General features: G+C 43.3%; 1 protein-coding gene across 1 annotated transcript in view; it reads left to right on the plus strand.

Annotated features, from left to right (window-relative positions):
* piezo1 (piezo type mechanosensitive ion channel component 1 (Er blood group)) overlaps nucleotides 1-27829 on the plus strand; it is a 304639-nt gene that overhangs the window by 248171 nt on the left and 28639 nt on the right. The window contains exons 41-49 of the mRNA XM_088304108.1: nucleotides 501-633; nucleotides 2166-2313; nucleotides 5509-5661; nucleotides 14408-14469; nucleotides 14596-14754; nucleotides 14950-15097; nucleotides 15881-16069; nucleotides 16468-16560; nucleotides 26521-26693. Of these exons, the coding sequence (XP_088160234.1) occupies nucleotides 501-633; nucleotides 2166-2313; nucleotides 5509-5661; nucleotides 14408-14469; nucleotides 14596-14754; nucleotides 14950-15097; nucleotides 15881-16069; nucleotides 16468-16560; nucleotides 26521-26693 (1258 nt within the window). The remainder of the gene's footprint in view (nucleotides 1-500; nucleotides 634-2165; nucleotides 2314-5508; nucleotides 5662-14407; nucleotides 14470-14595; nucleotides 14755-14949; nucleotides 15098-15880; nucleotides 16070-16467; nucleotides 16561-26520; nucleotides 26694-27829) is intronic.

The raw sequence follows: 27829 nt of genomic DNA on the forward strand, positions 1-27829 counted from the left end.
ATAAACACATTAAATACAAGGCATAATACTGTAATTCCTGCAATAATTTCCACCACAATAATGAAACTTCTGCTAATTGTTTTTAATTTAATTTTGTAACACATCAAGGGTGAAATAGTTTGGACTCAGTTGATGGCCATTAGTGCACCATAAGCAGGGGTCCCCAAGTCCAGTCCTTGTGAGCTTCCTAGCCAGCTGTTTTATATGTACCCTGTTCCAACACACTTGATTCATATCAGGATCACTATCAGGCTTGTGCAAAGCTTGCTGATTAGCTGATCATTTGAATCAGACTTGTTGGAACGGTTACATATAAAAAAAGGGTGGCTAGGGGATCGTGAAGACCGGACTTGGAGACCTTTGATGATAAACTGCAAAGTGAATTTTGTTGTTGCATACGAATCATTTTGGTTCATACAGTATTGAGAGTGTAATTTGCTTTTCTCTTATTTGTTTCTATTTTTTGTTTCATTAATATGTGGCTGTTATTACCATTCTAGTGAAGCCCACCACTGAGGACACAGATCCCAGCAAAGACATTTCGAAAAGGAAGAGGAGAGTCAGAAGGAAAGAAGGAGCCAGCAATAGAATCAAGGCTGTCAGACGCAAGTTAAAACAAGCATTTATCTGTGGGTCAGTTAACGCTTTTTTCTTATAAGTGTCAGAGTATCCTTTTTATATTTTTTTATATAATACAATCAAATGCCATACTTCACCATTGACTTTATTTGTTATCAGCTTTCAGGGTAGGCACTTACTTACATCTGAATGTGATACACAACACAAAGCAATTTTTCATGTTAGCAAAAATATTGCAATGTGTTTCCTGAATAATGTATGAGTGCGTACTGCATGTGTGTGTGCGTGTGCGTGCGTGTGGGTGTGTGCGGGGGTGGGGGTGTGTGTGTGTGTGTGTGTGGATGTGGATGTGTGTGCATCTTTTGTGTCATATTCCATTGCTTATTCACACAGTACAGACACTAGTACAGAATCTCTACGCTCTGCTTAAAATTTTTATTTTGCCCGTCAAGACTACATTTACAGATCGTAACCAACATGGAAAATAGAATGTCGCCCATGGGTGAAAAGCAAGCATTTGTCAAATGAGATGAAAACTGTATATCAATTACCACTATTACACATGTGTTGGCTGTGGCCAGTTAAACCTTAAGGATTGTCCTGGTAATGAAAGGAACCACTGGTGTGATCAGTAGCAGACTTGAACTGGCATTTCAAGGACAATCTCATTTGAATACAGACCTTAAAAAAAAGTGACATTACCAACGACCTTGAGGGAAGGGGTGACGGTATCACAGTACTGTTTGCATAAGAATTCATGAACAAAAGTACATAGGAGCGAAACAACGCCTCAGCAAGAACATTAGGTCAGGCTAGATTCACCAAAATGTACAGAGCCTCAAACTGTCTGAATCAATTTATGAACTGATGAGGAATGGTAAGACACTGATGTTTACCAAAGTGATAGATGTCTTCTTTTGGATTACAAAAGTATCTTTCCATGATGCCGAAGCATACAACCTTATCTGTGAAACATAGTGGAGTTAATGTCATGAGTTAATGCGTTAATGTCATGGAGTTAAAGCGTTTAAAAATCATCATAGATGTAACCAAATTTAGTCAAAGGTCCACGAAAGATTTTGATTGTAATTTAAAAGAAAGCTTAAAACAAACTGACTGTGAAATCCTAAAGTGCAAATGGTGAAGGTTGTGGAAGGTTTTCAAGTGGCTAAATAGGAGAAGCGACCAATTCAGGGTGTATCCTGCCTCCTGCCGGAAGACAGCTAGGATTGGCTCCAGCAGACCCACAACCCTCGTGAGGATAAGCTGCTTGAATAATGGATAAATAGGAGCAGGCCCGATCCCTAAAGAAACAACTAAAAGAGTGCAATGAACTATACTGTACTTCTTATTCACTTTAATCTTGAACTTGTCTAAATTATGGCATTGCATTACAAATAATGCGATCTTGCTTCTTATCAGATGCAAATGTAAATACATTGCGCCTAGAAATAAAAGCTGAAATGTTGATCTTTTGTCTCATAATATACGTTTGATGTCAAATTGGTCTAGAGCAAATGTAAAGAAATGTTTCATTCTTCCAAAACATTTGGAAGGGAGTGTAACAAATCTGTTTCCCTCGACAGGATTCGGGGACTTTACGAGCCTATCCAGGGTTTCTTCTATGATACTCTCCAAGCTGATTATCGTGTTGCCACAGATGTCTACGCACTCATGTTCCTGACTGATGTTATCGACTTCATTATCATTGTCTTTGGATTTTGGGCTTTTGGAGTGAGTAAAGGTTTATCTGTATCATATAGTTTATCGTCTTTACCTTACTTATCCCGGGTCTGATATCTGTGGCAGAAAGCAAAAACTCCAGAAACCCTTCCCAGCCAGTTTGAAAGCAGGATCCGCCTCGAGACAACGGGAGGGGGAGCAGGTGGGGGCAAGGGCCGACACGAGGAAAAAATAAGCGAATAACTTCACGCCGGTCCGCAGCAACGAGCAGGATCTGCCCAGGCCGTGTTGAAAAAAAAAAAGACTAATTTGAGGCAGGCCTCCAGGCTTATGACTGATCACATGGAGAGTTTTTTACTATCCCAAAATACCCGAGACAGTTCTCCAGCGCTGACGAGAAGGGTCTCACTTAATCCAGACAAAATGACAACTTTTATGATTTTTCAAGACCATGCCCCTTTTTCTGATTGGGCGAAACTTGACGTTTGTTCCATTCTAACAGTGTTTCCAAATTTATGCTTAATGATTTCGACCTCGGTTACTCCCGGTGGTGTCCCAGTGTGCGTTATTCTGAATGGCTTTAGCGTTGGTTACTTCGAGTGGTGTCCCAGCATGTTTTTCTGAATGGCCTTCGCTTTGGTCAATTCTGGAGGTGTCCCAGTGTGTTTTCATTTCTTTTTCCTCTACTTTACCAATGAAACTTATTTATATTGTTGTCACGCAAGTCATGCTAATTACACAATTCATGGCTCTCTTCAGGCCATCATATTTTCTTTAATTTGTAATTTCAATAAATGTTTTCTTTGACAGTTTAGCATATGGCGGTGTTATTTACTATGGCATTAACCAAACAGTCAGTTGAACAATGCATTGCAACCAGCTCAGGCATGATAGTTCTAGTTGAAGTTTTTAAGGCACTTGCAGTCACATAAATGATCCTCATGTCCCTACCTGTCGGACTTTCGAAAGAATTCTGCATCTGCTTGTTGTGTGCTTTCTTAGCCGTACCAGTTGGTATCTTTTTAGACTCAATTTTTGTGTGTGATGTTTGAAAGAGTAATGACAAATTGTGACAAAAAGCACAAAAATAATGGCAAATACAATGTAACGTGTGGGCTCTGTGAGGCGCTTCCGAAAAGATTTGGCCAGACCTTGAACTCTCCAAGTAGAAAGCTTGTGTGTCGCTTTCCATGGTGCTGATCAGCAGACTTTTTCTTTTTGTTCTAACTTATCTATTTTCATGCTAATTTACATGTGTTGTGTACGTAAAAGAACCAAGCCTGATACTACAAGGGAAAAGAGAAAATGTAGACTGGTATTCACGGTTTGGAACGTATACACTGAAGGACTAGTTTGTCGGAAATAATATTTTCAAAGAAAAGTTTAAGCTGTCACAGTCATGTGGTGTTGTGCTTCAGCCGAACTAGTAGCAAACCCACTCCACCACTAGCGTGAGTTCCACCTTCCGTACAAATCACCGACCATTAGCCATTTTCCGAGCAGCCGCCGCCACCTTGCCAGCCGTTTTGATGGAATTTCACTGCTCTTCAAGGCCCACAGAATATTGTGTTCTTCAGCAATATCAACACAGAACCTAACAAAAGAAAGATTAGACTCTCTTCAGGTCACAAGAGGGGCGTCATTTGGAGCCAGAAGCAGACAGGTCTTTATCAACGAAAATACAAAGTACTATTTGTAGCCAGAAGCAGACATAAATGCCAAGTACAATTTGGAGCCACAGGCAGACATGTCTTCATCAACGGAAATACAAAGAAACTCGAGAGAGCAGGGCTGGATGCAGAAGACATGGAAGAAAGCTGATATAATGACTCCAAGAAAGCTTGGCGTTCTGAAAATGTTTCACTCAGTGACTCAAGCATATATACTCTTTGAAATCAGGCGTACATGACAGAATCAAGGTGACATAATCAAAGGATACGCCAAGATACATCAAGGAACAATGGTATCTCCCTCCCCAACCTTCCCAAAAGGGGCCCCATGAGATGGTCGGCAGGCTGAGGATGGTAGCAGGCAGATGGACTGAGCAACACAAGGGGTTTATGTGGAAAAGCCATAACAGCAGAGGGATGGTTAGAAGCTGGTGGTGATGTCTTGTGACGGATTGTAACTGAGTCTGCTGAGTTGATAACTGGTCAGTTTGTACTATCACGTAAGGAGTGGAATTTGGGCCCAGAAGCAAACATGACATAAAAATTGAAACGTAAAAGTCTTTGGCTATAAAGATGCAAGGTAACTACATACTCTGATTGGAAGAAAGCTTGACCTACTGACTTGTTACTGAGAACCTTGAGCTTATACCTGCATATTGTTGGCTATTATGCCTCTTTGACAGAATAAAGGAAAGGACCAAAGCGTAAAAGGACTATAGCAATTGTTATGTCAAGCTACATCAAAGAACAACCAGTCAGAACATCCATCCATCCATTATCTGAACCGCTTCTCCTCAAACGTCTTTCGTACAAAATAATCCGTGCCGCCCAGTCAGAACATATTAAATTAGAAAAAGGTTTATTTCTACCTTGATCCATTCTTTAATAATCAACAGCAGAACATAGCTAAGTTTCACATTTTTGTTGTGTTCTGAGAAGAAAAAAGAGACTGTCATGTGTCATTATCCACACCGCTTATCCTATACAGGGTCGCGGGAGGGTGCTGGAGCCTATGCCAGCTGACTACGGGCGAAAAGGCGCACCACACGCTGAACTGGTCGCCAGCCAGTCACAGGGCAGACATAGACACTGAGTGGGAACCAAACCCACGGTGCCTGCACACAAGTCAGGCAGATGTACCACTACACCATCAGTCACCTACAGAAAATGTGCTTTTTGTGAAAAGGTTCATTTCATGCTGAACTTTGACACTAAAATGTTTACCTTTTGTGACCTCACAAATATTGAAACATTGCTTTCCTTCTTTGGAACAATATACTTCATCTAAATACTTTTGAGCCACTGATAAAGGTTGGTACCTGGCATAAAAATACTTTAATTCCTCTCTCTAAAGCATGGAGTATGTGTTGTTTTTGGTTCAAAAGCACTTTGGTGACTAAATAAAAAGCACTAATAGTCCAAATGGACCGTGTCCATACTTAGGACATAACCCATTGCAGAACAAGAAAGAAAGATTTATTTTGTTGTGAAAGCAATAGTGTCAGTCCAAACCCAGTCTAGTATAATATACAGCACAAATGTCATCTAAATAGCTCTCTTGTATTTACTCCCTTAGAAACACAGCGCAGCAGCTGACATTGCCTCCACCTTGTCAGAGGACCAAGTACCTGAAGCATTTCTGGTAATGCTTCTCATCCAATTCACCACCATGATCATCGACAGAGCTTTGTACCTGCGGAAGACTGCCCTGGGGAAACTCATTTTCCAGGTTCATATTAATTAAGACATTATTAACCCCCCTGGTTCATTTCTGAAGAAGTCATGCAAAATTCTCTGTCTTTAACATTTTCCTAGCATTTACAATAGACAAGATTGGAAATCCACCCCCCCTTTTCTCCACTATTGTGAATGTGATTGGCAGATCATAGCACTGCCAAATTTGAGTTCATGCACACCCCTAAAACATTAACTTTTCTTTAGCATCGCGTATTCTTCAATAATATATCGTTGTTTTTCGATTATAATATATATTCTGATATTTTTTACCTAAAGATACATTGACTTTATGGCAATTTACCTATAGGTTTTCTCCATTTGTGATTAATAAAATAAAAATTTAACACCCATTTCCAGTGGCCAAATAAAGTGTTCTAAAAACATCTAAACCAACCAATTGTTAAGGAATTCAGCAATGGGCAAAGAATTTGAATAAATACAACACAGTGCTTCAAGTAACATACATCAGAATCAGAAATCCCTTTATTGTCATTGTACTCAAGTGTGCAACGAGATTAGAGAGCTCCCCTATCCAGTGCAATACCACAATAATTCAGACAAATATATAAATCAGATAAATAAGAGAATAGTTAGTAATAATACTGAATAGGATATATAAAAACACATCACGTTGCTGTTCTGCAAGGTAAGGGTGGTCGTGTGTGTGTGTGAGAGTTGAGAATGGAGATGGTTCTTGGAAAGAAACTGTTTCTCAGTCTATTGGTCCTTGATTTGATGCACCTGTAGCGCCTGCCAGAGGGCATCAGGTCGAACAGGTGTGAGTTTGGGTGGGTATTGTCTTTGACGATATTGAGAACCCTGCTGAGGCACCGGGCGGTGTAGATGTCCGACATGTATGCAAACTCAAAATTTTTTACTCTGTGGAGGAAGAGAAATTGTAGGATTATCTCAGTAGGGGTGGCTCGGTTGACGACTAGTTAGCACGATGTCCTCACCGTTCAAAGACTAACAGACTGAAAAACAGTTTCTTCCCGAGAGCCATCTCCATGCTGAACTCTCACAAACAACTAACCTTACTTTGCAGAACAGCAACGTGTTTTTATTTATCCAAGTTCGTATTTATTTTTTATTTAATTATTTAATCTTGAATTAATCTATTTTATATCTTCTTCTTTTCCTTTCGGCTTTTCCCTTCAGGGGTCGCGACAGCGAATCAGTTGTCTCCATCTAACCCTGTCCTCTGCATCCTCTGCTCTCACCCCAACGACTTTCATGTCCTCTTTAACTACATCCATAAACCTCCTCTTTGGTCTTCCTCTAGACCTCTTGCCTGGCACTTGGAAACTCAGCATCCTTCTGCCAATATACTCACTATCTCTTCTCTGGACATGTCCAAACCATCTCAGTCTGGCCTCTGACTTTATCTCCAAAGCCTCTAACATGTTCTGTCCCTCTGATGTACTCATTCCTGATCTTATCCATTTTGGTCATTCCCAAAGCGAACCTCAGCATCTTCATCTCTGCCACATCCAGCTCTGCCTCCTGTTTTTTGTTCAGTGGCATTGTCTCCAGACCAGACAGCATCGCTGGTCTCACCACAGTTCTATAAATTTTCCTTTCATTTTAGCTGAAACTCTTCTATCGCACATCACACCTGATACTTTTCTCCACCCGTTCCAGCCAGCCTGCACACACTTCTTCACTTCTTTTCCACACTCTCGATTGCTCTGGACTGTTGACCCCAGATACTTAAACTCTTCCACCTTCTTGGTCTCTTCTCCCTGTAAGATCACTCTTCCTCTTGGGTCCCTCTCATTTTCACACAGATACTCCGTCTTGCTACGGCTAATCTTCATTCCCCTCCTTTCCAGCTTCTCCTCCACCTGTTCCCTGCTCTCACTACATAGCACAATGTCATCTGCAAACATCATGGTCCATGGAGATTCCTGTCTAACCTCATCTGTCATCCTGTCCATGACCATAGCGAACAAGAAGAGACTCAAAGCTGATCCCTGATGTAGTCCCACCTCCATCTTGAACTCCTCCGTCATGCCTACAGCACACCTCACCACTGTCTTACAGTCCTCATACATGTCCTCCACCACTTGAACATACTTCTCTGGTACGCCAGACTTCCTCATACAGAACCACAGTTCCTCTCTGCGCACCCTGTCATAAGCTTTCTCCAGATCTACAAAGACACAATGCAGCTCCTTCTGACCTTCTCTGTACTTCACTATCAGCATCCTCTAAGCAAATATTGCATCTGCTGTACTCTTTTTTTGGCATAAATCCATACTGCTGCTAACAGATGTTCACCTCTGCCCTCAGTCTAGATTCCACTACTCTTCCCCACAGCTTCATTGTGTGATTCATCAGCTTTATTCCTCTGTAGTTTCCACAGCTCTACACATCTCCCTTGTTCTTAAAGATGGGCACCAGCACACTTCTCCTCCATTCCTCGGGCATCTTCTCACTTTCTAATATCCGGCAGAACAACCCAGTCAGAAATTCTACTGCTATCTCTCCTAGACACTTCCATACCTCCACGGGTATATCATCAGGGCCGAGTATCTTTCCGCTCTTCATCCTCTTCAATGCTCTTCTCACTTCATCCTTACTGATCTTTGCTACTTCCTTGTCCACAGCAGTTGCGTCTTCTTCTCTTTGTTCTCTCTCATTTTCCTCATTCATCAACTCTTCACAGTACTCTTTCCATCTTCCAATCACACTACTGGCATCTGTCAACACACTTCCATCCCTATCATTTATGACCCTAACCTGCTGCACGTCCTTCCCATCTCTGCCTCTCTGCCTTACCAATCTGTATAGATCGATCTCTCCCTCCTTACTGTCCAACCTCGCATACAAGTCATTGTAAGCCCCTTGTTTGGCCTCTGCCACTTCCACTTTCACATTCCGCTGCATGTCCCTGTATTCCTGTCTACTTTCTTCTGAACCCTCACTGTCCCACTTCTTCTTTGCTAACCACTTTCTCTGGATCCATTCCTGCAAAAATTTGCTTGTGACAGAGTGCCCAGAGAGGAACTGTGGTTCTGTATGAGGAAGTCTGGAGTAGCAAAGAAGTATGTTCAAGTGGTACAGGACAGGGGGACTTCCGGTTGAATGAGCATGTGAGGGTGGTTGAGTCACGGTTCCCCGTAACCCAACTTTCGATTTACTTTTCAACTAAGCCATATTTTTGAATGCTCTACAAGTAAAAGAACGAGTAAAGGAATTGCACGTTACAGGGTACGTCAATCACCGGCGCAATATGTCAAAATCTTCAAAAGTACAGCGAAAAGTCAAGACGAACTCCTCGGCCTCATGCAGTGCCTGTGTGACTAGCATATCTAGCCTTTTAGAGGACCACAGGGCTAGCATTGCAACAGACTTTAAAACTTCGTTTGCGGCTCTGGAAGCGCAACTGGACAAAATACAGTCTACGGTGACGGATCACGGACAACGAATTGAGTCATTGGAAAATGAAGCGGTCCAAAATCCACAATGGATCCAAGCGCTAGAGGATAAATGTACGTCGCTGGCGAATTGCTGTGCTAAGCTATCGGCGAAGGCTACAGACTTGGAAGATCGTAGCCGCAGGAATAATATACGAGTCATTGGCCTCCCAGAGTCACTGGAGGGACCCAATCCGACATCCTTTTTCTCCAATTTCCTGGTGGAGGTTCTTGTTGATGCCTGCCTTACATCGCCTCCGGAACTGGACCGCGCACACAGAGCACTCGGCGTCAAACCACAGCCGGGATCGCGCCCGAGGCCGGTGATTATTCATCGGCATCGCTACCGGACGAAGGAGCTGATCATACGGGAAGTACGTAAGAAGCGAGGCACACTCCAGTATCGCGGGTCCCCGGTCCAGATATTTGAGGATTACGCACCGGAGGTCGCTGAGGAACGCGCCAAGTATCGTGCGGTCATGGCTAAATTGTATAATTTTGATCTGCGGCCGTCTCTACTTTTCCTAGCTCGACTGCAGATAACTCTGGATGGCGGGGCTAAGAAGATGTTCTCATCTCCCGAGGAGGCTGATAATTTTGTGATTAATTATCGACATGCTGCGAGTCCCACCTAACTTCGCGGCTGGTTGGACTGGTGGCAGTATGCTCACCACATTAGCCGGGCTCATACGAATATTCGTCATTGTTTGTCAACTTTGTTTGGATGATGTTCTTCAAGCCACTCCACCACTGGTCATTTGGCCTTACAGTTGACCGTAGTTGCTTTTCTATGATTCAAAAACTGTTGTCAAGATGCACAACGAGAGTTTTATTTTTATTTATTTATTTTATTATTTTTAATATTTCCTTTTTGCTTATGTATATTATTCAGTGTTTTAGTTTCATTCCTGCGGTATGTGATTGTTGCAGGTAAGCTATACCAGAAGCCTGTAGTCTTGGTATCAGTTTCTGCGCCAAACTGGGATGATCAAAATTTTATGAAATTGTTACTATCTACTATCCCGGACTTGAACTCGCACTCTCTGATACTGGGGGGCGACCTGAACCGTGTTAAAGACCCATTGTTAGATAGATCTAGCCCTCGTCCGATGTCACTCTCGAAAATGTCTCAAACCCTTTTGGCTTTTATGGATCAATATGGGTATGTCGATCCGTGGAGGTTTACACACCCCTCGGACAGACAGTATTCGTTTTTCCCACATGCTCACCGATCATTCTCTCGGATAGATTATTTTATCGTTGATAAAACACTTATTTCTTTAATTACTTATACTCAATACTCTCCCATTGTTGTGTCTGATCATTCTACAGTGATTTTAGATGTGCGTTTTGACCTCAAAACAAAACAGGACCTGGCGCTTTGATCCCCTATTATTAGCTGATACGGATTTTTGAAAACAATGTTGAAGACTCGATTAAGTTCTTTTGTGAGACCAACAAAAATGATGAAACCTCTCCCTCACTGCTCTGGGAGACTCTGAAGGCCTATGTCAGAGGGAAAATTATTTCATACACATCACATCTGAACAAGCTGCGCAGAACCTGCCAACAAGAATTGAAGGATGCTATAGGCAAACTAGATGTGGAATTGACTTCTTCTCATTCATCTGATTTATTCAAGAAGAGATTAGAACTGCAGACAGATCTTGATCTTCTTTTGACAACAGAAGCAGAACGTCTCCTTCTCCACTCTCGTGGATCCTTGTACGAACACGTTGATAAAGATAAAGTGGACTACAGCTTGGCATTCAACACAATCATCCCGGACATCCTCGTCGCCAAACTGGACATTCTCGGCCTCTCTGCCCTCACACGCATCTGGATTAAGGACTCTCTGACCAACAGACCCCAGACTGTGTTGCTCGGCCCCTACACGTCCTCCACCCGTACGCTGAGCACCGGTTCCCCTCAAGGATGCGTGCTGAGCCCTCTCCTATACGCCCTCTACACCTACGACTGAAGCCCGGCCCACGGTAACAACACCATCGTCAAGTTTGTTGATGATACGACAGTGGTCGGTCTGATCTCGGAAGGTGACGAGACAGCCTACAGAGAGGAGGTCCAGAGACTGATGGCTGGGTGCGAGGACAACAGACTGCAACTCAACATTGCAAAAACAAGGGAGATCATCATCGACTTCAGGAGGAACAAGACGGTGCCGCCCCCCCTCTGCGTCGAAGGCGTGTGTGTAGAGAGGGTCCACACATTCAAGTTTCTGGGTGTACAGATCTCCGATGACCTTTCTTGGACACACAACACCACAGCAGTGGTAAAGAAGGTCCACCAGCGTCTGCACTTCCTGAGAGTCCTCAGGAAATTCAACCTGGTCAGGAAGCTGCTGCTGGCCTTCTACCACTCGTCCATCGAGAGCCTGCTGACGTACTGTGTCTCCACCTGGTATAGCGGCTGCACTGAGGCGGACAGAGTGAGGCTCCAGAGGACGGTCAAAACAGCGCAAAGGATTATTGGCTGCCCTCTCCCCTCACTGTCTGACATCTACACCGCCCGGTGCCTCAGCAGGGCTCTCAATATCGTCAAAGACAATACCCACCCAAACTCACACCTGTTCGACCTGATGCCCTCTGGCAGGCAGGCAGGATCAGAGCGGGCAGGGCGCAGGCGGTGATCGGGAACTCGGAGGTAGGCAGCGGGAGCACTGGCTCGGACGGGCACTGGACGGCTGGACGGGGAACACGAAAATACAGGAGACAAACAGACGTGAGCATCAAGGCGATCAGGCGAGAGCAAAGCAAGCGAAGTCATGAGCCAATACCACGTTAGGTCACGGGATAATCCGGCGTCTGGCTCCTGGCGAGGCTGGGTCTTATACCGGTGGTGATTGCCGCTGATGAGCAGCAGGTGCGCAGGAGCCGACGCCTTCTCAAGCCGGAGGCGTGCCTGGCTGGAAACTGCCGGAGACCTGAAAACAATAACAACTCGCCAGGCCCCCCAAACCCGAACCACCACAGCAACTCTCCACAATGTCTAAGTCTGTCTTATTATTAATGTTATTGTAAGCAAGAAACATTACAGGTTAGACTACAGACTCTTGGGGGAAAAAAACACACACACTGCCCAAAGCACACTACTCATCTCTCTAACCGGCCATCTGATTGGCTGAGGTTGGAGGACTCACAGAATGCTTGGAGCACTTGATACAAGTTTTGTGTTAATTTTAGTTCTTTTTGGGATATGAATGGCATGAGAGATACATGTTTTATGATAATTGTTTTTCTTTGTTCCTTGTTTTGATTGTTTCATTTTTGCTAGTATGCTGTTCCGTTGATGTTGGGTGACGGTTTTGGTTTTGATTTAAAAACGTGACTGTAAGGAGTGTGGTGACTGGTGACATCCCTCCCCTAACATTGTGTGATCTTGTGCTGTTAATGGCAATGTGTCTGACCAATTTCTGGTTGAGTTGTCACAAAAACTTCCTACCAACTGTGGGGTTGTTGCAGATGTGCCTAGCTCAATTTTGCCCTTTTCAAAGCTGCCTTTCACAAAACGTATGCTACCATGCACGCTAGCTATTGTTTAATACAAAAAAAGGTGAACCATGTCTTTATGCAGGTGTGCCCAATAATACAGTGCGCCCTCTGTGTGAGAATAAATATACAGAAAAAGCACACACAACTGACAATGCGCCCTTTAATACTGTGTGCCCTATGTTCGTGAAAATACAGTAGTTTAATTACCACAGGCCTTGGTCTGTCACCTCTTGGTTTCCCAATGCAATAAGCTCTTTCTATTTCCACTACTTGCTGCAGCTTTAGCCTTTCAGTCAGGATCTTTTTTGCCATTTCTTTTGTTATCATCCACGTTTCTCCTGGTACCTCTTGAATCCCATCAAACACCAAGTTTTTTCTCCTTGACTGGGTCTTGAGGTGTTCCGTTTTGTCTGTGACTGCCACCAAGATTTCACAGACTTTGTAAACATCATTCTGTAGAGATTTGTATTGATTATTAGTGTGTTTTGCTATATGTTTTTAAATCATCCACTTCGTTTTCAGTAAAATGTAAACTTGTAGCTGTAGCTCTTTGGTTAGTGCATCCAGTCCAGTGTTTGTAGAGTAAAATTGTCTTGTTGCTGTCGTAAAAGAGTTGGAAACACATCCTTTTGCTGCTGAAGCAGTTTGTTAATTTGTGTCAGCGACACAAATTCTTCATCGGCTTTCGCCTCTGCTTTTCTCTATGGCAGGTCGTCAGGCCTGCCATATGGTGTCGGAACTATAGCCAGTGGCTAGCTTTAACCGTGGGTGTGGAGCTTGCGAACTCACGTTCAGTCGTGCCAGGTTGACCCTCCACTCATGCTTCAGCTCGAAATTCACACACACGAATCCGTGCACCTGCGCTCCAGTTGCTCATGCTTGATTCAAGCAATCATGAGTCCAACCCGCGGTGAAAACACAGAGCGTGGCAGCACGTAAGTGGCGTTGTGGCAGTGCATGAGCGGTGTCATGTTCTCCCTGTGCCTGCGTGGTTTTTTCCTGCCACATTGCAAAGACAAGCATGATAGGTTGATTGGACAGTCTGAATTGCCCCAAGGTGGTTGTGAACGCGCATAATTGTTCATCTTTCACCATCTTCACCAATCCAGGGTGTACGATATCAAACGTCTTTCATACGAAATAATCCACTAACATTTATATTATTAGATCTACCTTGCCCCTACTGAGATATCCATCCATCCACTATCTGTTCCATTTCTCCTCACAAGGGATGCGGGAGTGCCGGAGACTATCCCAGCTGTCTTCGGGCAGTAGGCGGGGTATACCCTGAACTGGTTGCCAGCCAATCGCAGGACACAACCATCCGCTCTCACATTCACACCTAGGGACAACTTAGAGTGTTCAATCAACCTACTATGCATGTTTTTGGAATGTGGAGCCGGAGAAAACCCAAGCAGTCACGCGGGGAACATTCAAACTCCACACCGAAAGGCCGGGGGCGGAATTGATTCCACAACTTCTGCACTGTGAGGCCATCGTGCTAACCAGGCAGCCACCATGCCACCCCTTATCAATTTTATTGGTCATTTATATTTATTTAATATTGTTTTGCATTTGCAAGTTCTTTTTTTCATCTTTGTTCATGTAAATTTGTTGTCTTCCTGATGCATTGGAATGGGTTAAATGGATTTACATGATTTCCTAAAGAAAATATTGCTTCAGCTTTCAACAAATTGGATTTTATCCAACTTTTTGCAATGATTAATCTCGGAAACCAAGATTCCACTGTATGTACAAATACAAATTTAATGAAGACTGTTTCTCTGTCATCCTTTTTCTCTTATCTAAGGTTGTTCTTGTCTTTGGGATACACTTGTGGATGTTCTTTATCCTACCTGCTGTCACTGAAAGGTGAATTTCAATACAACAATTTCATAGTTTGATTTTGACACTGACATGGTAACAAACCAAATGTTGTTGTTCTATTATTTTTTTAATGAATATCAAAGTTTTCACAGCCACTTTTTCTATTATCAGGCGATTCAATCAGAACTTTGTGGCCCAGCTGTGGTACTTCGTCAAGTGTATTTACTTTGTCCTGTCAGCGTACCAGATCCGTTGTGGGTATCCTACTCGTATTCTTGGCAACTTCCTCACAAAAAACTACACTCACCTCAACTTGTTTCTCTTCCAAGGGTATGAAAATAATGCAAACCTGAATCATTCAATGATTTTATATTGTTATTCATAGCAACCATAAGCTGTATGTTGAGGTAACCAATTCTGTGCGTGTGCGTGCGTGTGTGTGGGGGTGTACGTGCGTGTGTGTGTGCATGCGTGTGTCGGGGTGTGTGTGTTTGTGTTCGTGTGTGTGCATGCTTGTATGCATAGTTTTCGTCTGGTTCCTTTTCTCGTAGAGCTCCGAGCAGTAATGGACTGGGTTTGGACGGATACCACTCTGTCTCTGTCCAATTGGATGTGTGTTGAGGACATTTATGCAAACGTTTTCATCATCAAATGCAGCCGTGAGACAGAAAAGGTAATACTTTACTAGTCAGCTTTCGGGTTATGGCACGAATGGCCAAAGTGCCATTTGTCGCTGGTGCTTGTTTTTTTTTTTAGAGATTCATATGCCACATTTTGTAAAAATAACATAAGAGATAGAGAAAGTTGATGTGTTAAATTTGACAACTATTAACTTTTGCAATTCTTTAACGGTACAGTATATAATGATGTGCCTTGCATGACTGCATGAAACCATATGGGACAATACAAGTAGTGCACATTTTCTATCCGTTACATCACTGACGACTTGCGCTGAATGGAATGAGTCAAGGATATAGTCCAGACAGGAGCTGCTGATAGCGAGCCTTGGTCTTTTTTTCTTTTTTTTTTTTAATCATGAATTGTATGAAGATATAACCAGTGATGATGATGAACGGTCATTTGAGCAAATTTGATAATTCAGAGGTGTGTATCAAAGTGGTAGCCCTTCACACTGATCGGTAGCCAAGAATTAGCTCTCAGTTTTTACAAAAATCGGGACCCCTGCAGCAGATGCTTTGGGGTTGTCTTGGTTCGCATGCCACTGTAACAACAGCAACACAAAAATAAGCAGAAGACGATTTCTGCATCGATGGGTAATTATTATGACGGCCTGATTTCATTATTAAGTTTTGTTGTTTGAAAATGTTACACAAAGTACAATTATCTAACTCTTTTATTTTATTGTTAAAAACAACACTAGGACTCTGTTTAAACGGTCTGAAATCTGACTGTTCACCTAAAATTAATTTCTCCATACAAATATTTTTCCCCACAGAACTATCCTCAGCCTAAAGGACAAAAGAAAAAGAAGATGGTGAAATATGGAATGGGCGGACTTATCATCATCTTCTTAGTGTGCATAATATGGTTTCCTTTGCTCTTCATTTCATTGGTCAGATCTGTAGTGGGTGTTGTAAACCACCCAATTGATGTCACTGTTACCGTCAAGCTAGGGGGATATGAGGTAATCAATGTGTCCAACTCGCTAGCCTTATTCATTTATCTATTACTCATTTCAAACATAAAAACACATGCAGAGTACAAGTATTGGTTCATGCATGCATAATGATGTAACTTATGTGATTACAGTTTCTTGATGTGTAGGGTAAATATCTACAGACACAAATCTTTTTTTTCCCTTCATGTCATCACTTCTACATGTCCAAATAGTATTGTTTTTGCCTGATAGTGTAGTTATATTTACGGAAATTGGTGTGTACAAACTAGCTAATGTAATATCTTCCACAGGTAAATTGAAGTATTGATATTTTTAGTGGAGAAAATACAACTATGTTCTGTTATTTTTTGAACACTGACAACATTTCTAGTTTAATTTTGGTCTCTGTTTTTGTGTGTGTGCAGCCTCTCTTCACCATGAGTGTCCAGCAGCAGTCAATCCAACCTTTTACAAAGGCGGAATATGAAAAACTCACCAAAAAGTTTGGGAACAATGCGGTGTGTTATGATTTTAGTCATTTTGTTTTTGTTTGCATTTGGACCAAGTGTCGAAACAATGGCCATTCATGGCAAGGGCTAATATTGTGGAGACTATACTAAAATTCTTCATAATTAGCCTATTGTAGTCCTGCACAATATTAGAAAAACATGCAACATATTATATGGGTGTTCAGTATTGAGATGCGTTCTCGTTACATAAAATCACTGCTCCTGCTGTCCTCCATTCCCTGGTGCAGTTGTTCTCCAGGGTTGGAATCCCGGATGAAATCCCGACTGATCAGGGCACTAATTTCGTCTGTTACAGTTATTTCATAAACAGTTTGGGATCACTGCTTTACGAACCTCACCCTATCATTCTCAGACGGACGGCCTCGTCCAACAGTTCAATCAGACATTAAAGAGGATCCTTCAGAAGTTTGTGAGCGACACAGGAAGAGACTGGGACCGGTGGTTGCCATTTGTTCTCTTTGCCTACCATGAGGTACCTCAGGCCTCTAATGGATTTTCTCCCTTCGAGTTACTGTATGGATGGGATGTGCAAGGACCCTTGGACCTCCTGGGTAAGGCATTGACTGCCCCAGAACCCATCTCCAATAAACAGGGGATTGTCCAGTATGTGCTGCAAATGAGGGACCGGTTTCCCAGGTACCGTGATGAAGCTGAGGAAAATCTAAAGGAGGCCCAAAAGAAGCAGATGTGGTATGACCAACAGGCCCGAAGAAGAGACTTCCAGCCAGAGTTCTTGTGCTACTTCCCTCCTCCAGCAGCAAGTTTTTGGCCAAGTAGCAAGGACCATACACCATCACAAGGCGTAAGGGGCCTGTGAATTATGAAGTGTATCAGCCTTACAAGAAAAAGCTCAGGCAGGTCTACCACGTGAACCTTTTGAAGGAATGGAGAGTGGCACCCTCTGTCGCTCCTGATGCGGCATGTCTGGTGAGGAAGGTGAAAGAGGAGGAGGAAGAAGAGCACCTCGGTGGTCCCGCAGTAATCGAAGCCTCAGAACCTCTTGTGGCCCATCTTTCTCGCGACCAGGCTGCTGACCTTCTGAGGATCTTCCAGGAGATGCCGTCTCTCTTCATGGCAGAGCCTGGCGGGACCACCATGATGGAGCATGTGATTCGGTTGAAGGAACGCAATCCCATCCATCAGCATCCTTACCGTGTTCCCCAACGGCTCATGGCACAGCTCAGGAAGGAGGTGGAATCAATGCTGAAGCTTGGAGTTATTGAGCCATCTCCGTCGGAGTGATGTAGTTCAGTTGTGATTGTCTTTAAGAAGGACAGGTCGCTGCGCATCTGCATCGATTTTCGGATGGTCAATTCCATTTCAGAGTTCGATGCCTATCCAATGCCAAGGATTGATGAACTCCTGGACCGCATTGGCTCAGCTGCTTTCATTTCACTCTGGACTTGTGCAAAGGCTACTGGCAGGTGCCATTAGAGGCCTCCAGCCGTCCCTACACTGCGTTTAGAACACCACTGGGACTGTTACAGTCATGCCCTTTGGCTTGCATGGGGCTCCTGCAACCTTTCAACGCCTAATGGATAAAGTTCTTCAGGGCTGCGAATCATTCAGTGCAGCTTACCTGGACAATGTGGTAATTTTCAGTGGTATGTGGGAGGAACACGTCCAGCACCTCGGGACCATCCTGGAGAAGGTCAGAGTAGCAGGACTGACCTTGAATGTGTCCAAGTGTGAATGGGCTCGCCAGGAAACTGGTTACCTTGGTTATCATCTGGGAAGAGTTGAGGTACGACCTCAGGTAGATAAGGTTGAAGCAATCCAGAAGTGTCCTCGTCCGCGGACAAAAAAAAGGAGGTGCGATCCTTCCTGGGCCTGGCGGGGTGGTATCGGAAGTTTGTGCCACAGTTTGCCACAATAGCGGCCCCACTCACTGCGCTGACCACAAAAGACCAGAGGAACCCTGTGAGCTGGACGAACGAGTGTGAAACGGCCTTCGGAACCCGAAAGACTCTCCTATGTTCTTCTCCAGTCCTAATTTCGACCGCTGCTTCCTTGTGCAGGTAGATGCCTCGGAGGTCGGTCTTGGGGCAGTCCTGGCTCAGGGTGAGTCCGGAGCAGAGCAGCCCATATTGTACCTCATCCGCAAACTGTTACCCCGAGAGTCCAGGTATTCGGTGGTAGAGAAAGAGGGACTGGCCATCAAATGGGCTCTGCAGAGTCTTAAGTACTACTTGCTTGGCGGAGCGTTTGATCTAGAGACAGACCATCGAGCCCTGGCATGGATCGATGAAGGACCACAACGACCGGCTGACGCGCTGGTACCTTTCATTGCAGCCATTCAAATTTGTGGTCCGACACCGGTCTGGAAAGTCTAACGTCGTAGCAGACTACCTATCCAGGTTGCCAAGACTTTGGCAACCCTTGGGAGGAGGGGGATAGTGCAACGGAGTGGCCCCATCAGGTGCTCCGGGGAGATCGCTGCCTCCAACCTAACACGCGCGCATATACATGCACACACACACACACACACACCCCCACACACCCGCACGCGCGCACACACACACATACCATTAAGCCGTTTTCCGTTGTCAACTCTGTCTGTGCTCATAGAGTTTGTCGGTCAAACCAACTTTCTTTCAATAGTCGTCGTGGTCCACAAACATTTCTCCAGTATCCGCCTATCATTCATAACACGCCACTGTCAAACTGAGCACAGCGGTTACTTCCGGTTATTGTAGCGTCATGCACGGGATGTCTGCGGGTGACATCTTTGGCACGTCATGGCGAAGTACCAGGTTTCAAATTAATTATGTTCTTTGTTGTTTTGGGCAGTCTAAGGGAGCAAGATTAGGGCTGGTTAGATAAGATATTTCTACAATTATGACTATTAGTGATGATATAAGTGTGTTCTGAAGAAGAGAACAATCATGTTTTGAGTTAATTGGCTTAGGGGAGGGGCCTAGAGTTTAAAAGGCGGCCATCCGGTGACTTTGGGGGATTGTGAGCCTGTGCTGGCTACAGAGAAGAGCAACAAATGGTATGTACGGAGCATTATTTTGGACTGATATATTAAATAAAATTGGAAGAACTCTACACCCTTCCGTTTGGTCATAGTTTTACTTGAGAGCCGTTTTGAACCCCATCAAAGTTGTAAAATGCCTGACCATTCTATGCTAATTATAAAGTTTACAGGAAGACAATTATCTGATGTCAGAAAACAAACAATCCCAACAGGATAAACAATTGAGTGAAAGAAACATTCCTCAAGACATTTTCTAATGTGACGTGTTTCTATATATATATATATATATATATATATATATATATATATATATATATATATATATATATATAATATATACACACACATATATATATATATATATATATATATATATATATATATATATATATATATATATATATATACAGTGAACCCTCGGTTATCGCGGTTAATGGGGACCGAGACCACCCGCGAGAACTGAAAATCCGCGAAGTAGCGGCGCACCTTCAAAAATGCTTAAAAAAAATATATATTAAAAAAAAAATATATATATATATATATATATATATATATATATATATATACGGGTAGAGAGAGAGAGAGAGAGTGAAATTCATGTTACAACAAAAAAAAAAAAAATTATTATTAAAACTTATTATTTTTTTATTCCCCAGCCATTATTTTTGTATTTATTCAATTACTTCTTTTTGTATTTATTTAATTACTTCGACTTTTACGTGCTGGTACGCAGAGCTGGAGGATTGAGCAGGACTCTCCAAACGCAGACACGGGAAAAAAGGTGGTGATACAAAGATATTTATTATAATCACAATATAGTCAGTATCCAATTACAATCTAGGACTATGAGGGTCTATCGGCTATAATATATATAATACCAATCTATCGGCGGAAAGAACGTAAAGCGCTGGTGGAACACTCGCACCAGGAAAAGGGAATAACTATAGAATGAAAAACGCTTGCAAAAGGCAAGGAATGACTAACAAAGATTGCTTACCACGGAAGGATAAGAGGAGACCAATCATCGACAGAAAAAGAGAACAGAAAACGAGCCGAGCTGTAGCTGATAACGAAACACAACAAGAAACACTTGAACAAGATAACGATCGAAGTACGGGAGCATGAGCAAGTAGGATAACAATCCAACGCCAGGTAGTCAGTGTAGGTGGATTATATAGTGAGTGTAATCAGTGAGTGAATGGGAATCCGGTGCAGGGCTGGTGGTCGCGTCTCGCAGCAGCTGACGGCATGGCGCGAGACGATCGCTGGAGGAACGCCCACACAGCTGAAAACAAAAACACACACGGCATGACAGGCACGGATCATGACAGTGAAATGAAAGGTGGCATTCTTCATTTATTTATTTATTCATTCATAACTGACAGCCTCACGCTCCGCTCATGCCCGGGCGGAAGAGGTGCTCCTCTTCGGCTTAACTGTGACACACGCCCGCCCTCCTCTCTTCCAATCGGTTAAACTTAGGGGCCGCTTGACACCGCCCGTGCCCGGGGAAGGTGCTCCTCTTCTGCTTAACTGTGACGCGAGCATGCCCTCCTCCTCCGGAGCTTCCATTCGGTTAAACTTAGGGGCCGCTTGACACCGCCCGTGCCCGGGCGGGAGGTGCTCCTCTTCGGCTTAACTGCCACGCACGCCGGCCGGCCTCCTCCGGAGCTCTGGTACGGTCCGAACCGCGCGAAACGTCGCCCCAAATCGTGCCCGGGGGAACGTGCTCTTCTTCGTCCACTCTCCTCTTCGCCCACGCTCTTCTTCGGAACACGCCGGCCGTCTAATCGCTACAGCGCCCCGTCGTGCCGCTCGGCGAAACTACAATACCCCCGAATATTTTTTAGACCCGCGAAGCACTGAACCCGCGAAAGGTGAACGCAAAGTAGCGAGGGTTCACTGTATATATACATATATATATATATATATACATATATATATATATATATATATATATATATATATAATATATATATATATATATATGTATATATATATATATATATATATATATATGTATATATATATATATATATATATGATTTAGTACGCAATGTAAAAGAGGCTAATGTGGGCATTAAATGGGTGATTTGAAACTCTGCATTTTGTTGTATGCAGATGATGTAGTGCTGATTGCAGAAGATCTGACCTTCAGATAATGTTGACCACTGTCTATTTTTGGTGCAACAGAATGAGAATGAGGATAAAGTATGACAAAACTCAAGTGATACATTTCAGGAAACAAAGTCATGCATTGACAAATGTATGCAATAATATTTTATGTCGATGACCTTTAAAGTCTTCCTCACAACAGGGGTCCAGGTCTGAAATCATTGAGTGCTTTGAGTGAGCCACTCTTTACTAAAGCATCAATAACAATGTTTTCAATGCAAACCAAATATTTTACACAGATCAAGAGACAATGAAAATATAAAATGGAAAATGCTGATTATCTATTCTGCACTGGACTTTATCGGTTGGTCCAGCCTTAGTTTCGTCGTAATTATTTGCCAAATTATTTACATAAATAGAATATGCTGAGGACAGGAGATATACATTGCATACAGAAAATATTCACAGTTTCACTTTCATTTTATGTTACAGCCAAATCGCAAAATGGAATTTTTTGGAAGGGAATTTCTTTTCACGTCGAAACTTTACACACAGCATAATAATGACAATGTGAAAAAAAGCTTTGCATTTTTTATTTTTTGCTTATCTATTAGGATGGAAAAAAGACATCACGTGTACTTTAATTTCCAGAGACTAACACTACCCTGATATAATATGCCTCCCCAAAATTACTCTTAAAAAGCATTTTTTGGCTGTATTTGTAAATACGGTCCCCAGATCTTCTGCTATCCTTTATTATCAGAGTGTATAAAATGAGAGAATAAATAATTCAAAACATACCAGTAAAGTTCAAATGCTTTTAAATCCAGGTTTAAAAATATGCTCTTCACATTCACATTCTGAGGATTCAGGTCTTTCAAAGCATTCCATCACTATTTGCACTTTTAATAATTTGACTTGAACTTTTTATCTCCAAAGTGCTCTACATATACAAGATAACACACTGGGGGAAGAACAACAGAATACAAATTAAAAACAACAAATTCCAGCTCAGTTCGTATTTAACGCAAGCGCAAATAAAAGTGTGATTACGAGTGACTTGAAACACTTATTAGATAAAGCAGAGAGACTAGTATGAAATGCACTAAATATATAAAGCAGCCTTTCTTTGCCTAGTTGCTGTCCAAACACCTGAGCAAAAGACAGTAAAATAACGGCATCTGTCCATCCAAACATCCATTATCTACCGCTTGTCTGGTCTTGGGTCGCAGAGGAAGCACTTTCAGCTGGGAAGCCTAGATTTCCCACTCCCTAGCCACGCCAGCTGGGAGACATCGTCTCTCAAGCGTGTCTTTGTCATCCCCGGGAACTCCTGCAAGTGGGACATGCCTGGAATACCGAACCAGCGAGGTGTCCAGGATCTTATTCTTTCGGTCACGACCTAAAGTTCGTGACCATAGGTGAGGGTGAGAATGCAGATCAACCAGTAAATTGAGAGCTTCAATATAGTCTGCATCAATGCAGACGCTGAGTCGATCCAACTGTCGAGCTCCCGCTCCATCCTGCCCTCACTCATGAACAAGACTCAGAGATTCTTTAACTTCTCCACTGGGGGCAGGATCTCTTATTTACTTACTGACATAACGCTGTGTTAATTTCCCACGTATTTTTCGGTGCATACATTTCACTGAAGTCAAGAATATGGATAAAATCTCGAAGGCCTACAGTGCGTCCATGTGTTGTGTTGGGAACACCTCTGCTGAAACTGGATCTTTCAATTGGTCGACAAAACGCTGAAAGGAACGCCCAATTGGCAGTCTTGTATCCTAACACGAACGCCCCGGCTGCTGCTGGACGCTCTCCACCAGAGAGGCATCCAGGAGGCATTCTAATCAGATGCCCGAGGCACATCATCAGGCTCCTCTCAACGTGGCTCTACTCTGACTCACTCTCAGTTGACGAAGCGTCTCACCCTATCTCCAAGAGAGAGCCTGGATACTCTGCGAAGGAAAGTCATTAGGGCCAGGATCTTGTTCTGTTGGTCACAAACCACTGCTCGTGATCGTAGGTGTGGGAAGGAACGTAGATCGACTGGTAAATCAAGAGCTTTGCCCTTCGGCTCAGCTCCTTCTTCACCTCGACAGACAGATACAGGGTCTGTATCACAGCAGACGCTGCATCGATCCGCCTGTCGATCTCACGCACCCTCCTGCTCTCCCTTGTGAAAAAGGCCCCAAGATACTTAAACTCTTCCAGTTGGGGCGGGATCTCATCCCAGACCTGGAGAAGGCACTCCTTTTCAAACTGAGGGCCGAGGTCTAAGATTTGGAGGTGCTGATTTTCATCCCAACCACTTGACACATGGCTGTGAACCAATCCTGTGGTGTTTGGAGATCACAGCTTTAAGAAGCCAACAGTACAATACAATTTGCAAAAGCAGATGTGTAATACTGAGACCACCAAACTGGACTGTGATCAAGACAGGCACGAGCAGTGGATAGTGAGTACAGAGGCAACAGAGGCAGTTTTTTAGGTGGTTCACTTCCTTTTTCAATTTTTATTTTTCAAAGGTGCAAAACACAAAAGGCAAAAAGTGCCTTGGAAGATTAAAATGGAGCATCCCTTCTCCATGTTACTAATCTAATCGGGTGAAACACTTTCAATGCCACATGTGTAAAACAGGGCATTAACTTAGTAAAAAAAAGAAAACAGGGACCGAAAGCCCGTATTAAGGAGCTTGGTACCCTGTGCTCCAGAAGCCCACCCCCCAGAACTCCCCGTTGGACTGGGTCTATTGTCTTCTCCAAGTCCACAAATCACAAGTAGACTGGTTGGGCGAATTCCCAAGCCCCTTTGAGGACCTTGCCAAGGGCGTAGAGCTGGTCCACTGTACATTTTATATATATATATATATATATATATATATATATATATAGATAGATAGATAGATAGATAGATAGAATTATAGGCGTGGGTTCAATCCGGCCATCCTGTGTGGAGTTTGCATGTTCTCCCCATGCCTGCGTGAGTTTCCTCTGGGTACTCCGGTTTCCTCCCACATTCCTAAAACATGCATGGCAGGGCGATTAAACACTCTAAATTGCCCCTAGGTATGAGTGTGAGCGCGGATGGTTGTTCGTCTCTCTGTGCTCTGCAATTGGCTGGCAACCAATTCAGAGTGTCCACCGCCTATTGCCCGAAGATAGCTGGGATAGGCTCCAGCACCCCCCGCGACCCTAGTGAGGAGAAGCGGTACAGAAGATGGATGGATGGATATATATATATATATATATATATATATATATATATGAACATTGAACATGAACATTGTTAAAATTTTATAATGTCTAATACTATAATGAGTATATTTGAGGTGGTTAGGTTTTTCCAGAATTTCTGGAAAAGATCAGGATTCTTTGAAATGCAGACATAGAAAATCAATTTCACCAAAAATATTTTACAAAAATTAAATCACACGCGAGACCGACAAAGTACAACAAATGACGCTGGTGGAAAAACACACCTGGAAAATAACTATTCGCACAAAAAACGCTTGCAAAAGGCAAGCAGCAAAAACGGAACGAAAATCGCTTGCCTCGGAAGGACGAGGAATACCAATTCACGACATTAGCACAAGCGAGATGAATAACTATAAAGAACGAAATTACTTACGGATGAACAAAGATCATAAATCATGGGACGAAAAAACAAGACGTCAAGCAATTCGCAACTTGGTAACATTAGCGTGAGCAAGAGGAATCATCCGACAACGAGTAGTCGTCATGGTGTCCTTAAATAGTCCGTTGATAATGAGTTATGATGATCAGTTACACTTGCGTGGCTGGAGGGTGCGTCTCTCCAGTGATGACATTACCCGGAACGAAGCGCTGGAGCGAAACGCCGCCACTCCAGCTGGACAAAGCAAAACAGAAACATGACATGGGCGAAACAAAACAGAATCATGGCGGAGTTTAATTTTGAGCGATGTATTGAAATTGTTTACTTAAATGTCACAACAGTTCTGTGGCTATTTAATAGTGTATAGCAAGTAAACGTCAATGCACTTTCTTTTACAAGGAAACCATACTCAAATCTATGAATTTGCAAATTCGCAAATGTTTTTTTAGGACAAAATAGAATTGATTTGCCTGAATATTGTTTCCCATTTATACATTTTTTGTATTGTACCCCCCCCCCCCAAAGAAAACAATCGTTTGAATAATTGTGATTTCAATTTTTACTAAACTAATCGAAATTAATATTTTTTTGCTAATCGAACAGCAATAGTTATTTGGACAAATCTGTCAAGAGCATCTGTGGCATGAATGCAAATATACTGCAATGTATGGGTAGAAGAGAGAAAAAGTATTGAGTATTTCACACCACTGATCTTGGCAAACAACATTTTTGAGTCATCACCTGGTGAATATGGCATGATGAATCAACCTAATGAATTGTGTGACACCAGGCCATTAAAAAAAGCCAATTGCCATTTTACACTGTAGGGGGAGTGCCTAACTCCTGATGATGAAATTGTCATCTCCCAAACCAAAGGTCCTCAATGCTCCATCACCATGTCGAGTGGCCCTTGAGCAAGATACTGAGGATCAGATTTACTGATGCAGAGTCATTAACAGGTGAATGAGGTGACACTGTGAAGTGCTTTGAGTCACTTCAAAGTAGAACTGACTGTATACAACCATTCGCTAGCGAGAAGCGGCCCGAAGAATATACAGATCATTTTTAACACTGTATTCTAAAAAGGTCCTAATTGTAAAGTTGAATGTGTTCCACGTTGGAAAAAGTGCACACATATTCTTAAAATATTGTTTTAAGTACTGTATTGGGTTTTATTTTGTCATTCACTTATAGAATCGTTATTTTTTTTCTAGGTGGCCATGCAGTTTATATCTCTCTATGGTTATGAAGATGTTGTTACAGCCATGATTGAAGGCAGTTCAGGCTCAGTATGGAGAATAAGTCCCCCCAGCAGACAAGAACTTGTAAAAGAACTGCTCAGAAGTCCTTCTTATCTAACATTGCGTCTGTCGTGGAATTTCCAAAGGTAAAATATTTTCTTTTCTTGTTACAAAACTTTATACAGTAGGTCAGGCGTGCCCAAGTCCGGTACTTGATATCTCCTATCCATCCTGTTTTATATGCATCCTTACTGCCACACCTGATTCAAATCATCCAGATTGTTACCAGGCTTTTGCTAATGAGCTGATCATTTGAATCGGGTGTAATGGAATCAGGATAAACTTAAAGCAGGCTGAATAGGGGCACTTGAGGACCAGACTTGGGCACCCCTGCAGTAGATTTTGTTTACTTTATTGAGACAATCTGTTTGCCTCTGTGTCTTTTCAAACTCCCGTGGAAAGGTATTGGAACATTTACCTTTTGCTGTCGACCAGGGCTTAATGACCTAATTTACCGCGAAGGAATTCCATCATTTGGAAAAAATTAAGAAGAAAAAAAAAACAGGAGGTAGCATGGGTGCCTCGAGGCAGATGGACCATTTTTCTCTTGTGTGCATGCTCCATATACTGTTGTTGTTACGCCTCGTCATAATAAAGCGGTCCTGACAGCTGGAATATGTAGGGATTCTCATTTTGGAGGTGCCGTAGGAAGTAAATCTTTATGACGTGTCTTCAAATCACAATGGGGAGAAAGGCTCTATACGTTTGACAAGAAAACATTACTTTTTACCTAAATTGGCTCACAGCTCAGATGAAAATGACTTGGCAATTATAAATGTGTCGTGGTTCGTCGAACCGTGTGTGAGGGAAGGAGGACCCAAAAGCGACAGGTGAGTTTGAGACAGGGTTTATTGCGGAAGGAGGCTGGGCGGCAAGCCCGGAGGGAACCACCACCAGGCGGGCGTCGGCGCGGCGAACGCCGGGAGGAGTCGACGTGCAGGCGTCGGAGTGGCAGTCACCGGAAGGCACGGATGGGTGCGCGTCGGAGCGGAGGGCGCCGGGAAGCGCGGGCGAGGGTGCGTCGGAAGGGGATGCGCCGGGAGGCGAAGTCGAGCTGGCGGAGTAGCGGGAGGCACGGCGGAGCGGAGAGCGCTGGCGGGATGCGTGCCGGGCAGGATCTCGGAGGCGGTGGCGGGCTGAGCGGGTCCGGACGGGTTCAGGTCGGCTAGACGGGGAAACAGAGAGAGCAGGGGTCAGGCAGGCACGAGAGCACGAGGAGTCG

Source organism: Idiotropiscis lumnitzeri, chromosome 9 (assembly GCF_059441095.1).
Source record: "Idiotropiscis lumnitzeri isolate Australia: NSW breed Sydney's pygmy pipehorse chromosome 9, RoL_Ilum_1.0, whole genome shotgun sequence".
In the NCBI taxonomy this organism is placed as follows: Eukaryota; Metazoa; Chordata; class Actinopteri; order Syngnathiformes; family Syngnathidae; genus Idiotropiscis; species Idiotropiscis lumnitzeri.